At 46.4% G+C, this 13,786-nt stretch overlaps 1 protein-coding gene across 2 annotated transcripts in view; it reads left to right on the top strand.

Annotated features, from left to right (window-relative positions):
• Positions 1-2,577: 2,577 nt before the first annotated feature.
• Positions 2,578-13,786, top strand: part of ITGB3 (integrin subunit beta 3) — a 63,361-nt gene continuing 52,152 nt past the window's right edge. The window contains exon 1 of one of the 2 annotated variants that reach the window (XM_086357125.1): positions 2,578-3,049. In XM_086357125.1, coding sequence (XP_086213251.1) covers positions 2,983-3,049 — 67 coding nt within the window. In that variant the 5' untranslated portion in view covers positions 2,578-2,982. Of the gene's footprint in view, positions 3,050-11,241; positions 11,546-13,786 lie in introns of those variants that run through there. The other variant, XM_086357124.1, reaches the window with a different exon arrangement.

Raw genomic sequence — 13,786 nt, 5'->3', positions numbered from 1 at the left:
CAAAAGCCTCTTGATGAAAGTGAAAGAGGAGAGTGAAAAAGTTGGCTTAAAGCTCAACATTCAGAAAACGAAGATCATGGCATCCGGTCCCATCACTTCATGGGAAATAGATGGGGAAACAGTGGAAACAGTGTCAGACTTTATTTTTCTGGGCTCCAAAATCACTGCAGATGGTGACTGCAGCCATGAATTAAAAGACTGATTTGCCTAGGAGCTGTAGCACGGTTTGTCCAAGACCCGAGAGCTGTGACACGCTGAGGGCTTTAATGTCCGTTGCTCCAAATCTTTGTTGTGACAAGACAGAGAACCGAGGAACATACACTCGCGTGACATCTATGCTGCCGTGACTCGGATTTAACCTGGCTGAAACAACCTCTGCATGGAAGAGGCCAAGCACAGCAGGAGCCCAACTGAGAGAAGCTCCCGCGCTAGAAGCGGAAGGCGAAGAAACCCAGTGCATGGGAAGGCCCATCGTGCTGGAAACCGGGACAGCGATAAACGAACTCAGCAGAAAGCTCACACAGCCCAGTCTCAGATTCCCGAAGACCTCTGGTTAAGGTAAGAGGTCCTCGCTCCTAAACCGTGCTACAGCTCTTAGGCAAATCAGTGTTACAGCTCTATTTTATTTAGAAGATAGAAGATAGCAGGAGAATGAGAGAGAGAGAGAGAGAGAGAGAAAAGAGCGCATGCACGTGGGAGAGAGAGTCCGTGAGAAAGCGCTTTGGCTCATCCTTTTATATGTTTTTTTCCCCACCTGGGCCTGCCCTATGCAAATTGGGCTTAGCCAGGAGTGCTGTTTGTTCTGTTTGTTCTGCCTGAAGTCTTCACTCTGGTCCTCGGACCTTCCTTGTCTTTTAGCCACCGCCATTTTGGACTCCTTTTCCCTATTCTACCTACCTAACAGTTTATACATGAGAATGAAGCAAATAAGTAAACATCTAGGCGGAGATGAAACCTGTGTGATCTGGATTTTGATCCAGGGCAATGGCAACACTGTTACAGTGGCTTCTGACCTAGAGGCCTTCCAGCATTTAGGAAAAGTGTATGGAGCTCAGGTCAGGAAGCCCAGCGACCCTTTGTGGGTGGCTCCTCCCCTGCCCCCTTGCAAATTACTAATGACACTTCTACTGATGTGTGCTCTTCTTTTTCCTAGTGTTTGAGAGGTCTGAGGAGGAAATGCCTATCTCTGCTGAGGGTGGAGCAGAAGGAAGGGGGGAATCAGACATGGTTATATGGAAGAGGTGACATCTGAGCCATTCTGTAAGATAAGTGGAATTTTCCAGGTGGAAAAAGGAAGTAAGATCAGTCAGACAGAAAGGCGAGGAGTGTTTGGGAACGTTACATATCTTTTTGAGCTAGGATGGGAGGTGAGGCTGGAGACCTGAGGCAGGGTGTTTCCAGGTATCTTGTAGTCTCAGGAGAGGGCTTAGGGAAGCCCAAGGACAGCCTGGAAGGCTTTGGAGGAGCCCAACAGCTGGAGAGACTCCAAATCCTGCCTGATGCCTCGGGGCTTTTTCTTTTCTTTTCTTCGTTTTTAAAAATTTTGGGGCTGCTCTGGGTCACAGCTCTTTGTTGCTGAGTATGGCTATCATAGTATGGGCTATCCCAAGTTGCAGTTTTTGCAAGAGGGGGCTACTCTCTAGTTGCATTGTGTGGGCTTCTCATTGAGGTGGCTTCTCCTGTTGCAGAACCAACGCTCTAAGGCTCCAGGGCTCAGTCATTGCCGGGTACTGGCTTAGCTGCATGTGGGAACTTGGTTCCTGGACCAGAGAACCAGAGAACGAACCCAGGTCCCTTGCAATGGCAAGTGAAAGTGAAAGTCACTCAGTCGTGTCTGACACTCATTCGTGTCCATGAAATGGGGACTATACAGTCCATGGAATTCTCCAGGCAAGAATACTGGAGTGGGTAGCGTTTCCCTTCTCCAGGGGATCTTCCCAATCCAGGGTTTGAACTCAGGTCTCCCACTTTGCAGGCAGATTCTATATCAGTTGAACCACCAGGGAAGCCCCTGCATTGGCAAGTGGATTCCTAACCACTGGACCACCAGAGTTCTCAGGCCTTGTTTTTAATTATCCTTAGAGCTTCCTATTGAGGCAGCCTGCACCAGCCCCTATCTGTGGTGGCCTCCTGCTCACAGTCCTAGCATTGTCCCCTTTGAGCTTCCTGAAGTTTCTAGTTTGTGGAGGACCCAGAGACCCATAAGTAGGAATCCAGGGAGGCAGGAGGCCTTTGAAGAGAATAAGATAAAGCTCCAAAGCCTGTGAGTTTGAGTGCAGTGCAGGCTGTCTTGAAATGTTTATCAGATACTGTGCTTACTCCGTGGAAGCACCTATTTGCAGAGAAAGGTCTTTTATGGGCATTAAGTGCTTACACAAGCTTGAGATGTGGTCTTGTCTTCAAGAGGTTTACTGTTTACTGGAAAACCAAACTAACCCAAGATAAATATTAGTGAATAATAAAGGACTAAACCGGTGCCTGGCACAGAGTAGGTGTTCAGCAGGTTTGTCAATTAAATGAATGAACGTATCAATGACCAAAAGTCAAGGTACAGAGGGCAGGTGCCCGAGGAACTCTAGAGAAAGAAAAGCCGTTTGGGTGTCTCCGAAGAGAGAGACCACAGGCTCCTGGCTTTTCTAAGCATACCAAGTGCCCGATGCGGACCGTGGGGCCAGGATGTCTCCGGAGGATGCGCCCTCGACCTCCCTGGGGTCCCAATCTTGCCTTGCGTACCCGCAAGGCGATCCTCGCGTGCTGAGCCGCAGCGGCAGAGAGGAGCGGCGGTTTCCCACTTCCCGCCCTGCGGTGGAGGGTCCGCAGAAAGGCCGGAGGGGAGGGAGCGCCAGTTCACGGCCCGCCCCGTTGCGTCCCACCCACCGCGTCCCCTCCCCTCCGGCCCCGGGAAAAGCGGCCGCGGGCGCCGCCGCTCGCTGTGGGGTGGGAGGACGCTGCTGAGACAGAGCGCGGCGGCGGGCAGACGAGATGCGAGCGCGGCGGCTCTGGGCAGCGGTGCTGGTGGTGGGGGCGCTGGCGGGCGTCGGCGTCGGAGGTGAGTGGGGCTCCCGCGCGGTGGGGACCCAGGTCTCGGGTGAGCCGCGCCGCGCGTCCTGCCGCGGCCGAGTGTACAGAGCAGACGTTGAGCGGGGAAGTCGGTCGGGTGGGTCCTGCGCCCCTGCGCTCAGAGTGCGCGGGGCCAGGCTGGAGCCGTCGGAGCTGGGAGCTGGGGACCTTCCGGGCTCCACTGCGGCCAGGGCGAGCCACTACCTAGGGGCTTGTCCACTGGGACACCCAACTAACTCTTAAGCCGAGTTAGGCGGCTGTCCCGGGCGATCTCCACGTGAGCGGCGCGGTGGGCGCATCTCTGAGCCCGGAGTTCAGTCCCGGCTGCGCGCCTCGCAGGTGGTCCCGGCCGTGCGAAGGCAGAGTGGCTTCCGGAGCCCGGGCGAGCTTCCCGGTGCTGTTCCCCTGCGTTTGCAGAGGGATGCGGTTGTCCCTTCTCAAATGAGAGCGTGTGCGCGCAGACTTACCGGTTACTCATTTCTCTTTCTCTTTGTGTACACTTTATCCCAAGTTTTTGTGTGTTTAGTTTTTACTTGGAGGCTCCCCGCGGGAGCGATTAGGAGGAGGACGAGAGCTCTACCTCCTACCGTGTCCTAGGGTGGGGGCAGTAGCCTCCGCTTCCGGGACAAACCCAGCATCCGAACAGTCTCCACTGTGGGCCAACAGCCTCGCCAGGGGTCCCCGGAGCTGGCTTGGCTCCCTGGCTTTGTCTCTTTTGCTGCCGCACACGCACTATCAGCTGCCAGGGCAGTTGGCATTCGACCTCATTGGTGCTGGGAGGGGCACAGCCCAGGTTGCTGCCCGTGGTCTTTCTGGTACCCGGGTGACCCTCCCAGGGAGAACTCTGTCTCTTGGTCCACTGCGGCGTTTCTCTGCAGAGGACGCACAAGTGTGCATATACCTACTTTCAGTGCAAAGAATAGTACCTCCCAGCCGTAGGGTTACCAGCTAATTTTTCAGCAGAAACTCTGCAGACCAGAAGGAAGTGGCACAATATGTTTCAAGTGATGAGAGGGGAAAATCTGCAAACAAGAATATTCTACCAGCAAGGCTGTCATTCAGATTCAATGGAAAATCAAAAGCTTTACAGACAAGCAAAAGCTAAAAGAATTCAGTACTACCAAGCCAGCTTTGGGCTTCTCTGATAGCTCAGTTGGTAAAGAATCCATCTGCAATGCAGGAGACCCTGGTTCGATTCCTGGGTCAGGAATGGACAGGCTACCCACTCCCAATTTTCTTGGGCTTCCCTTGTGGCTCAGCTGGTAAAGAATCTGCCTGCAATGTGGGAGACCTGGTTTCCATCCCTGGGTTGGGAAGGTCCCCTGGAGAAGGGAGAGGCTACCCACTCCAGTATTCTGGCCTGGAGAATTCCATGGACTGTATAGTCCATGAGGTCGCAAAGAATCGGACAGGACTGAGTGACTTTCAATTTCACATTTTCATGGTAAGACAATTTAGATCCTACAGAAGGTTAAGATTTATTGCTAAATGCGTCAGGAAATACTGGATGACTTCCTTTAAGACTCCTGTATGTATAACAGATTGTCCAGGATAGGGCAACAGTATCTTAGAAAAAACAACACTTTATTGAGGTAGGATCCACATTTTAAAAGCTGTATATATTTAATGTATATGACTTGAATTTTGAGATAAGTATAGACTCATGAGATCATCACCACAATTTATGATCCACAACTTGATGAAGGAGTTACAGATAATACATAGGGGTCTGTTTAAGTTATTGCTGCAGAAGCTTCCCATGTAGTAGATGCTCAAACAAGTCAACTGATATCTTTAGCCTGCAGTGAGTGGCCTGATGACTATGGCCCAGAATTATGAATCTCCAGCATTCCACCCTGGGAGAGGTTAGAGCCTTGGTTCAGATGCTGTCTGAATGGAGACGTCTGGAGGCAACTCAGCGTTCTCCTGCAGCAATGCCTGCTTCCGTGAACTTAAAACATTTTTTACCTTCTTTTCACGTCTACAGTTTTCTGAATTTCTGAATGATTTCTGAATCTAATCATTATGTATTTTTACAGTTTCAGAAGTAAGATAATATGAGATAGAGTCTAGCATGGTGCTTGGCTCAGCTGGTGAAGATGAAGAGTGCATTTGTTATTTTGCTGTCTCTCTCTCCACCCCTCGCTTTTAGTATACTTTTTGTTGATCTGGTTTACACAGTTGTAATGATCTGTATAGGATTCTACTGCGCTGACATACCTAAGTTTACATTAATTATTCTCTTGGGGATCTGTTCACAGGTTCATAACTGATTGGAGTGATTCCAGAGTGGTGATGGGCTATGCTGAGCTAGCTAACCCCAGAGAACCATTGAGAGGCAGGGTAGAGTCATATTTAAGAGTATGGGCTCGGGACTTCCCTGGTGGTCCAGTGGCTGACTTTGGGTTCCCATCGCAAGGGGCACAGGTTTGATCCCTGGTTGGGGAACTAGATCCCACATGCTGCAGTTAAGAATTCACTTGCCGCCACTAAAGATCCTGCATGCCTCAAGTAAGACCCAGTGCAGCCAAATAAATAAATTAAATTTTCGGTTATATTTCACACCCTCCTTCCTCCAGTGTTTATGACTGGGTTGCAGGGATCATCAGATCCCTGGGAGGCAGATACAGGATGAAGGTAGGAGAGCTCTGTTGGAACACAGTGTCGAAGGGACACAGACTAGATGGGGATGTCACAGAAAGGCTGTCCCAAGGTGGGAGAGTCTGGTAAGGGGAGAAGAGAGGTGGTTTGGTGGTAGATTTGAGTTTTGAAATTCATGTGCAAAGATGATCTTTTTAACTTCACTCAAGAAATATTGGGTTTTGTGGCTTCCCCAAATATGGGCCTTTATTCTAACCTAAGACCTACTGAATAACAGGTTTGTTTTCTAATTTGATTAGCTCTGAGCTGAGGTGCTGATTTCTCCTCCTGAATTTATAATCTAAAACTCTCCAGCTGAAAGGAACTCTCAGAGCCTGGAGAGACATAGCAGGGGGATTTTTGGCTGGGGAAAGGGACAGCTGTGGTTTGAATGTGTGCGTGCTAAGTCACTTCAGCCATGTCTGACTCTTTGCGACTCTATGGACTGTAGCCCGTCAGGCTCCTCTGGTCTGTGGAATTCTCCAGGTAAGAATACTGGAGTGGGTTGCCTTGCCCTCCCCCAGGGGATCTTCTTGACCCATGGATCAAACCTGCATCTCTTGAGCCTCCTACATTGGCAGGTGAGTTCTTTACCATTAGTACCACTTGGGGGGTCCAGCTATGGTTTAAAGCTAATCAAATGTGGGTTTAATTCTTTTTTTTTTTTAACATTTTATTTGTATTGGCGTATGAGGCCTGGCGTGCTGCGATTCATGGGGTCGCAAAGAGTCGGACACGACTGAGCGACTGATCTGATCTGATAGCTGCTTAACAATGTTGTGATAGTTTCAAATGGACAGCAAAGGGACTCAAATGTATACATGTATCCATTCTCCCCCAAACTCCCCTCTCATCCAGGCTGCCACTAGATGTGGGTGTAGTTCTTAATTTTTCCTCATGATCTGTTTTACCTTGGACAAGTGACTTAATCTCTTACGTCCTCTGTTTCCTCCTCTATAGAGTGGAGGAATTAGTACTTCTACAATTGTACCGATTAAATGAAATAAAGGCACAAAATAAGTTTTCAATAAATGTTAACCACTCCTGTCATTATTTTTCTTGTCCATGGTAACTACAGTGTTTTGGAGGTTAGACTGTTAGTGCTTCATCCATGCATACAATTCAAGTTCCTAGAATGAGACCCACGCTTCTGTGATAGGGGTGTGCATAAGTGCTAAGTCACTTTGATCGTGTCCGACTCTTTGTGACCCTATGGACTATAGGCTGCCAAGCTCCTCTGTCCATGGGATTCTCCAGGCAAAAATACTGAAATGCATTGCTATGCCCTCCTCCAGGGACTCTTCCTTATTTCAACCCATTCTGCATTGGTATATCTTAGCTGCTCTGACCCAGCAAGAGCTCACAGAAGAGCCCAAGGGGGAGTGAGGGGTCTCACCCCATACATTTGCTTTATCCACAAGAAAACTTTAAGTCCTGTCCCTGGGAAAAGAGGAAAGTAAAATACATTCACAGGATTTGAGAAGAAGGATCCGCCTACTTTGTTCAGTCCTCTATGTGCAGTGGTACATAGGTACAAAATACGTACCTATGGAAAGGCATCTTGAGATATGCCTCACCTTAAGATATCCAATATTTGAATATCTGCATTCATTCATAGACGATCCTCAAATACTCCCTCTGGGCATTCTGGAGGATATTAGAATACAGTCGAGACCATGAGTTCTTTGGGCACTTGGACCCCAACACTCTTGTGCCATTTAGACCTCTCCTCTGAAGGTCCTGGAAACTCAGGGGATCATCTGTGAAGTGTCTGCCTTTGTCCTTGTCTTCTGGGGGAATATGCATGGGAGGGCAACTTTCTCCTTTCCACCTTGTGAAATTGGTGGAAATTTCACAGTTTGTGAAATTGTGAAACTCACTCCAAAATTGTGAGTGTGAGTGGCAGAGGTCTCCTGGGGACAGCATAAATGAGACAAGGAGGCAGGGTGAGGAGGGGGAGTTAGGATATGACTCTGGACTTTCCTAGTAGAAATTCCTCCTCTGCAACTCCCCACCCAGCTCAAGATCTCTGGTTATCATTCCCTCCCAGACCCAAGACTCCTTCTGTCCTTTTTGGCAGGAATAGCCAGAAAGCATGCCTGCAGGAACCACAACTCATGAATCAGCAGACAGACAATTAACTGAGGGAATGACTGAGCAGCTTCGGGGATCGACCGCTTAGTTTGACCCATCCCCCTCTGCTGCCCACAGAGCTGGCCTGCTGCTTCACTCCTGACCCCTGGCCCTTTCTGAGTGGAGTGGTTATCGTGGCTGATGAAGCTCAGGTCACGAGTGGAAAAGCAAGTGGAAGCAGAGGAATGAGGCTGCCTGTCCTTCTTGGGAGTAAACTGCTGGTGTTTTTCAAATGGGAGACTCTGCAGCAAAGAATTGATAAAATCTGCCTTTCTCTCCATGCACAGTATCACCAGGAACACTTTTTTTTTTTTTAAGTTAAGTTTATTGAAGTATAATTTATGTACAGTGAAGTGCGTTCTTTGTAGGTGTTCAGTTCTGTGCGTTTTGACAAACACACAGTCAGGTGGGCTTTCCGAGCGGCTCAGTGGTAAAGAACCTGTCTGTCAATGCCGGAGACTCAGGAGACCCTGGTTCGATCCCTGGGTCCAGAAGATCCCCTGAAGTAGGAAATGGCAACCCATTCCAGTATTCTTGGCTGGGAAGTCCCAGGGCAGAGGAGCCTGGCAGGTTACACTGCACGTGTTGCAAAGAGTCTGACACGACTGAGTGACTGATGAGCGCACCGGAGTGGTAGGGGAGTGTGGTGTCTCCTTCTAGGACTCCTACAGGTTGAGAACAGACCACACTCTCCCCTAGGAGTTTCCTGAGGACTATGGGAATGGGCTGGACCGAGTTTCTTCTGGAGTTTCCCTTGAGCTTTGGGATTCCAAGAGGTTACCAGGTTTTGACACTGAAGGTGCTCGTTTGTATAGAGCCTGGCATGCTCTGGAGAACCTACATTTAAATGAATGCAAATCTAGAGACTGAGGCAGAACAGAGGATATGTAAAAATAGCTTTATATATATATATATAGTTTTTTTTTTTTTTTTTAAGCTTATAAAAGTAATTCAACTTTTTGTGGGGGGAAAAAAAAAGTCAGTGGAATTCCCTGTCCATCCAGTGGTTAGGACTCAGGGCTTTCATGGCGGTGGTCCAGGTTTAATCCCTTGTCAGAGAACTAAGATCCTGCAAACCTCGCTCCATGACCAAAAAATAAATTACAAAAAAGTCAAGCAGTGCAAATATAGAATAATGTAAAAAGTACAAGTGCCTTGTAGTCTTGTCCTTAAAGATAACCACTTAAAATTTTTTTTTGAATTATAGTTTTTTATTTTTTAAATTATGAAATTATGATAACATATTTACAGGAGACTTGGAAAATAGAACAAGGTTACATATAGTTCCACTGTATATTGCACTTATTTTTTAAGTAGATAAATTAAGATTTTTAGTTGGAGTTTCATATCAAACTCTCAAAAATTAATAGAATGAATAAACAGAAGTAGACCTGAAAAGCACTATGAAGCAATTCAACATAATTAAGATTTACACAGACAGAAAAAAACAAAATTCTGTAAAGCAATTATCCTTCAATTAAAAAATAAATAAATTTTAAAAATTAAAAAAAAGATTTATAAAATTTTCACACAACAGTGGGGTACAAATTCTAGTCAAGTTCCCATAGACCAGAAACCAGGAGACACTGAAACATATCCAGAGACATAAGATCAGGTACAAACATTTCAGGTCTAAAAGTATTGAAATCATGCAGAGTCTGTTCTTTTATTATTGTGGAATTATGTTAGAGATCAATATCGAGATATTTGAAGATAGCCAACATATTTTCAAGTGCAGTGTGACATTTACCAAGAGAGATCCTTGACTTAGCTATTGAAAGCTTCAATAAAGTTAGAAGACTAAAGAGACACAGAGGGTGATTGCAGAGAAGAAAGCATTTAAATGAGAAATTAATATCAAAGATACTTTAAAAATCCCATGTATTTGGAAATTAAATGTCCACTTTTAAATGATGGGTGTAAGATAACCACTGTTGGCAGTTACTCCAGAATTCTTTCCTATGTATATGGAAATTTTATTTCCATAAATAAATTTTTAAGGAAATATTTTCCCATGTATATTTCCACTGTATATAATTATTTATCTTTATTGTTGTTTCTCAAGCAGAATCATTCACAGTTGCATCATTGTCACTTAATAATATACCATGGGCATCTTTTTATATCAGTTTATGGCTTTCTATTACTGTTTATTCCAAGAGCTGTCAGTCTAGCCCAAAGGCATATTATTATATGGATATATCTGAATTTTCTTAACCAAGTCCCTGTTGGTAGTCATTGGGATCACCCCCAATTATCTTTTACTACAGATAAAGCTGCAGGGGACATCCTTGTTCATTATTATGCACCTTTGTTCAAATGTCTCTAAGGCTGAATTTCTTAAACTAAAATTCCTGAGTCAAAGGACACGAATATTTTAAATTCAAATTTTTATAGCTTTTCCAAATTGTCCTCAAAATGGTGGGACCGATTTGCCTTCCTACCAAGACAGGCTGGCAGCAAGGGCTGGTGCCACCAGATATAGCAGATATGACCACAAGATATGAGCTGGAGGAAGGAAAGTAATGAAACTGAACAGTCAAATGCCAAGTGAAGTGAAGTGAAAGTCATTCAGTCGTGTCCTACTCTTTGTGTCCCCATGGACTATACAGTTCATGGAATTTTCCAGGCTAGAATACTGGAGTGGGTAGCCTTTCCCTTCTCCGGGGATCTTCCCGACCCAGGGATCGAACCCACATCTCCTGCATTGCAGGCAGATTCTTTACCAGCTGAGCCACCAGAGAAGCTAAGGAGGTCACCAAAAGGGCACTGCTTGGCTGGGCCTCAAACAGAGCTTGGTACAGGCTTGCCTCTTCTATATTGAGTGAGTCAGATAGGAGGTGGGTCTTGTGCTGATAAAATTTTCCAGAACTTGAAATGCAGCATTTGAATGAAATGTTAGTTAGTTAGGACATTAGGAAGAAATAGACATGTGTATAAAATTAGAGGGATCTTGGGCCCTGGGATGCTAGGCTTCCTAGAGGATTAGCCTACTGATATTTTCTGCCTGGAAGATATACGTTCAGGGCTGGCTGCACTGTGAAAATCACTAATTTAGTCCTGTTTGTTTTATGGAGAAGCAGAAAGGGAGGTCCTGAGAGGCAAAGTGACTTGCTCAAGATCATACAGCTAGCTTTGTGGCATTGGAGGAGTCTAGCCCTGAGGGCTCCTGTCTCCCAGCCAGTGATTCTTCACTGTATCCTGTAGAGACCAAGGGCCCTCTCTCATCTGCCCCTGAGGTGGGTGGGGAATGTGTGGGGATGGGCATTCCTAGTGCAGGAAGTGATTGGCATGAAGGTAAGGAGGAAGGAAACCAACATTTACTGAGGAGCCACTAATTTTTTTTTCTATTTTTAAAATTGGAGTATAATTGCTTTACATTGTTGAGTTAGTTTCTGCTATATGACAAAGTGAATCAGCTATATGTATACATATATTCCTTTCCTCTTGAGCCTCCCTCCCAACCCATCCCGTCCCTTTAGGTCATCACAGAGTGCTGAGCTGAGCTCCTTGTGCCATACAGTGGCTTCCCACTGGCTATCCAATTTACACATGGTAGTGTGGGTCGGGGAGATCCCCTGGAGATGGAAATGCCAACCCGCTCAAGTACTCTTGCCTGGAGAATCCCATGTACAGAGGAGCCTGGTGGGCTACAGTCCATGGGATCGCAAAAGAGCTGGACACGACTTAACAACTGAACAACAACAGCTAAGTGTGTATATATCAATGCTACTCTCAATTCATCCTCCCGCTTCCCTGCTGTGTCCACAAGTCTTTTCTCTATGTCTGTGCCTGAGCATCCACTATTGATGGTTCATGTTATCTCATTGAATTGTAACGACTCTGTGGGGGGAAAGGAAGCAGTTGTTGAGGGTCACAGTGCTTGGCTGATGTGGTTGGGTTAGACCTGTTAAACACAAGGGAGCAATGATAAGTTCTTGAACAGGAATGTGACAGAGACTCAGAGTCACAGGACCTGAGAGCACCAGAGAGATGAGGGGATGTGCTTGAGGTCACACAGCCGGTGGAGTGGTTAAAGGTCTCCTGCCTGTTGTCTGCATGCTTCTCTCACCACATCCACTGTTACACAATAATAACCTTCATTATTTTTGAAATTGGGGCTTAGTTGCTTTACAGTGTTGTGTTTCTGCTGTACAGCAAAGTGAATCAGCTGTACATATACATGTATCTTCTCTTTGTCCCACACACACACAAAATGTTCATTGTTTTCTCCTCCTGCCCTCAGGGTGTTAGTGTTCCAGGGGTCAGGTGTTAATTTTGGATGGCAATTACATGGAAGACAGGACTCTGTCCTTTTTATGCGGTGTTCAGCGCATGGCTACCTAATTACACCAGTTGGAGATGATAAGCAGACATGATCTGGCTTCACTTATAAGGACGGGGACTACTGGCTGAAGAAGGGTCAGTGAAGGGCATGGCCAGTGGTCAACACGTTTGAACTTTGTCCAAAGGGATCCACTTGCTCATGGCAAAATCTTTCCTGTTTTTGGGTCTTGCCCCTCATACCATTGGATCAGCAAATCCTCAGAGTACATCTAGGGTCTAACCACACCATGAACACCACTACCATCCAAATCCAATCCCCTGCCCTCTAATGCCTGGATTACTATTTTAAAATTTTATTTATTTATTTAATTTTGGTTGTGCTGGGCCTTTGCTGCTGCAAGCAGGCTTTCTCTAGTTGCAGCCTGCGGGGGCTACTCTTTGTCGAGATGCATGGCCTTCTCACGGTGGTGGCTTCTCTTGTAGCGGAGCAAAGGCTCTAGGCACATGGGCTCAGTAGTTGTGGCAGTGGGCTTAGTCGTCCTGGGGTACGTGGGGTCTTCCTGCATCAGGGATTGAACCTGTGTCCCCAGCATTGGCAGGTGGGTTCTTAACCACTAGAGCACGAGGTAAGTCCTGATGCCTGAATTATTGTCATGCTTCCTAACTGGTCTCTTTCTGGTCTTGCTCCCCTACTGTCTCCCCTCTTTTCAGTGGCCAGGATGATCTTTTCCTGCTCATCTCGGCTCACAGTCCGCCAGCGGCTTCCCACCACATGGAGGATGATGGCCACACTCCGTAGCGTGGCTACGGCTTCCCAGTATTATGGTTCCTGACTGCATTTCCAGGCACCTCTCCACCTAGCTCCTCTTCCCTCTCTCTCCCTACTGTTTCTTAAAGAGGCTGAGGTCCATCTAGCTGTTGCAGGTTTTTTCTGGAGTACTTGTCCTCTAGATCTTCCTATGATTCACTCCTTCGTGATTTTGAAATATCACTCAGAGAGGCCTTTCTTGACTTTTGGAAAAGAATTATTTATCTATTTAGCTGCATCAGGTCTGAGTTGCAGCACTCAGAATCCTCGTTGCATCATGCGGGACTTTTCCTTGTAGTGCTCTGGCTTAGTTTGTCCTGTAGCATGTAGGATCTTAGTTTCCAGATCAAGGATTGAACCTGAGTCTCCTGCATTGCCAGGTGGATTCTTAACCACTGGACCATCAGGGAAGTCCCTTGACCACTTGACATCCTCCCCTCACTGATGCTTCATCCTGCTCTATTTTCTTTTTTAAGAATAAATTTATGTACTTTCAATTGAAGGATAATTGCTTTACAATATTGTGCCTGCCTTTGCCACACATCATCATGAGTCAGCCCTAGTCTATTTTCTTAATGCATTTGAGTACTTTTCGCTTGTGTGTGTTTTGGTTTTCTGTTGAGCATGTTTGATTTTCTAAGCTCCACGAGAGTAGGGCGGTTGTTTAGTTCATCAGCGTGTCTCCGGTGCTTAGCAGAGTGCTGGACACAGGTACTCAATGAGTTTTTGTCAGGTAAATGAGTGGGTGAATAAATGGCAACGTCATTGATACATCTTAGTAGAAAAGTATATAAGTCAAGTGACCACTTTTCTGTTATCCATAGGTGGATTAACCATTGCAAAATGTTCAGTGTAGGC

Source organism: Bos grunniens, chromosome 19 (assembly GCF_055505025.1).
Source record: "Bos grunniens cultivar Pamir isolate PY7600 chromosome 19, Bosgru_T2T1.0, whole genome shotgun sequence".
Classification (NCBI taxonomy): domain Eukaryota; kingdom Metazoa; phylum Chordata; class Mammalia; order Artiodactyla; family Bovidae; genus Bos; species Bos grunniens.
The sequence above is the reverse complement of the archived record's forward strand: the minus strand, read 5'-3'. Positions and strand labels throughout refer to the sequence as shown.